The 677-nt window shown below is 55.1% G+C and overlaps 1 protein-coding gene across 1 annotated transcript; it reads left to right on the plus strand.

The window, feature by feature from the left end:
* Positions 1-22: 22 nt before the first annotated feature.
* On the plus strand, positions 23-495 carry VDBG_03543 (histone chaperone asf1; the record flags this gene model as incomplete). The annotated part of the gene is made up of 2 exons (XM_003005544.1): positions 23-26; positions 116-495. 2 exons carry the CDS (start codon positions 23-25, stop codon positions 493-495), a joined length of 384 nt encoding a protein of 127 aa, XP_003005590.1.
* Positions 496-677: the final 182 nt, after the last annotated feature.

Here is a 677-nt window from a genome sequence, read left to right on the forward strand (position 1 = left end):
CACTGAGCAGTTGCAGAAGGGTATGTGTACCTTGCGATCCCAAAGCGCGTGCTCCTTTGCGCGTCTCCCTGTCCATGAGCGTGCACGTCACTGACTCGAACCGCCTTGTGTGCAGATCTCGAGTGGAAGCTCACCTACGTCGGTTCCGCCACAAGTGACCAGTACGACCAGGAACTCGATGACCTTCTTGTTGGTCCTATCCCTGTGGGCGTCAACAAGTTCATATTCGAGGCTGGCGCTCCCGACACCACGCGCATCCCTGACGCCGATATCCTCGGTGTCACTGTGATTCTCTTGACCTGCGCCTACGATGGTCGCGAATTCATTCGCGTCGGTTACTATGTCAACAATGAGTACGACTCGGAGGAGCTCAACGCCGAGCCTCCCTCCAAGCCCATCATCGAACGCGTTCGCCGCAACATTCTGTCCGAGAAGCCCCGTGTGACTCGCTTCGCCATCAAGTGGTCGTGGCCTTGCTGTCGGTCATGTGTGTAGCACTATGCTAATTATGTACTCAGGGACTTGATGCTTTCTGCCCGGTGAAATTTCCCCCTGAACAGCCCGAGGCCGACCTTGCCGCCCGATGAAGATGATTATTTGTTCTCACGGATCGCCAGGAGGAAGTAGTCTGAAGCACAACGGTTCCGAATGAGCTAATGTCATCCGTCTATTTGTGT

The sequence above is a fragment of the Verticillium alfalfae genome, genomic scaffold, assembly GCF_000150825.1.
Source record: "Verticillium alfalfae VaMs.102 supercont1.4 genomic scaffold, whole genome shotgun sequence".
Lineage (NCBI taxonomy): Eukaryota > Fungi > Ascomycota > Sordariomycetes > Glomerellales > Plectosphaerellaceae > Verticillium > Verticillium alfalfae.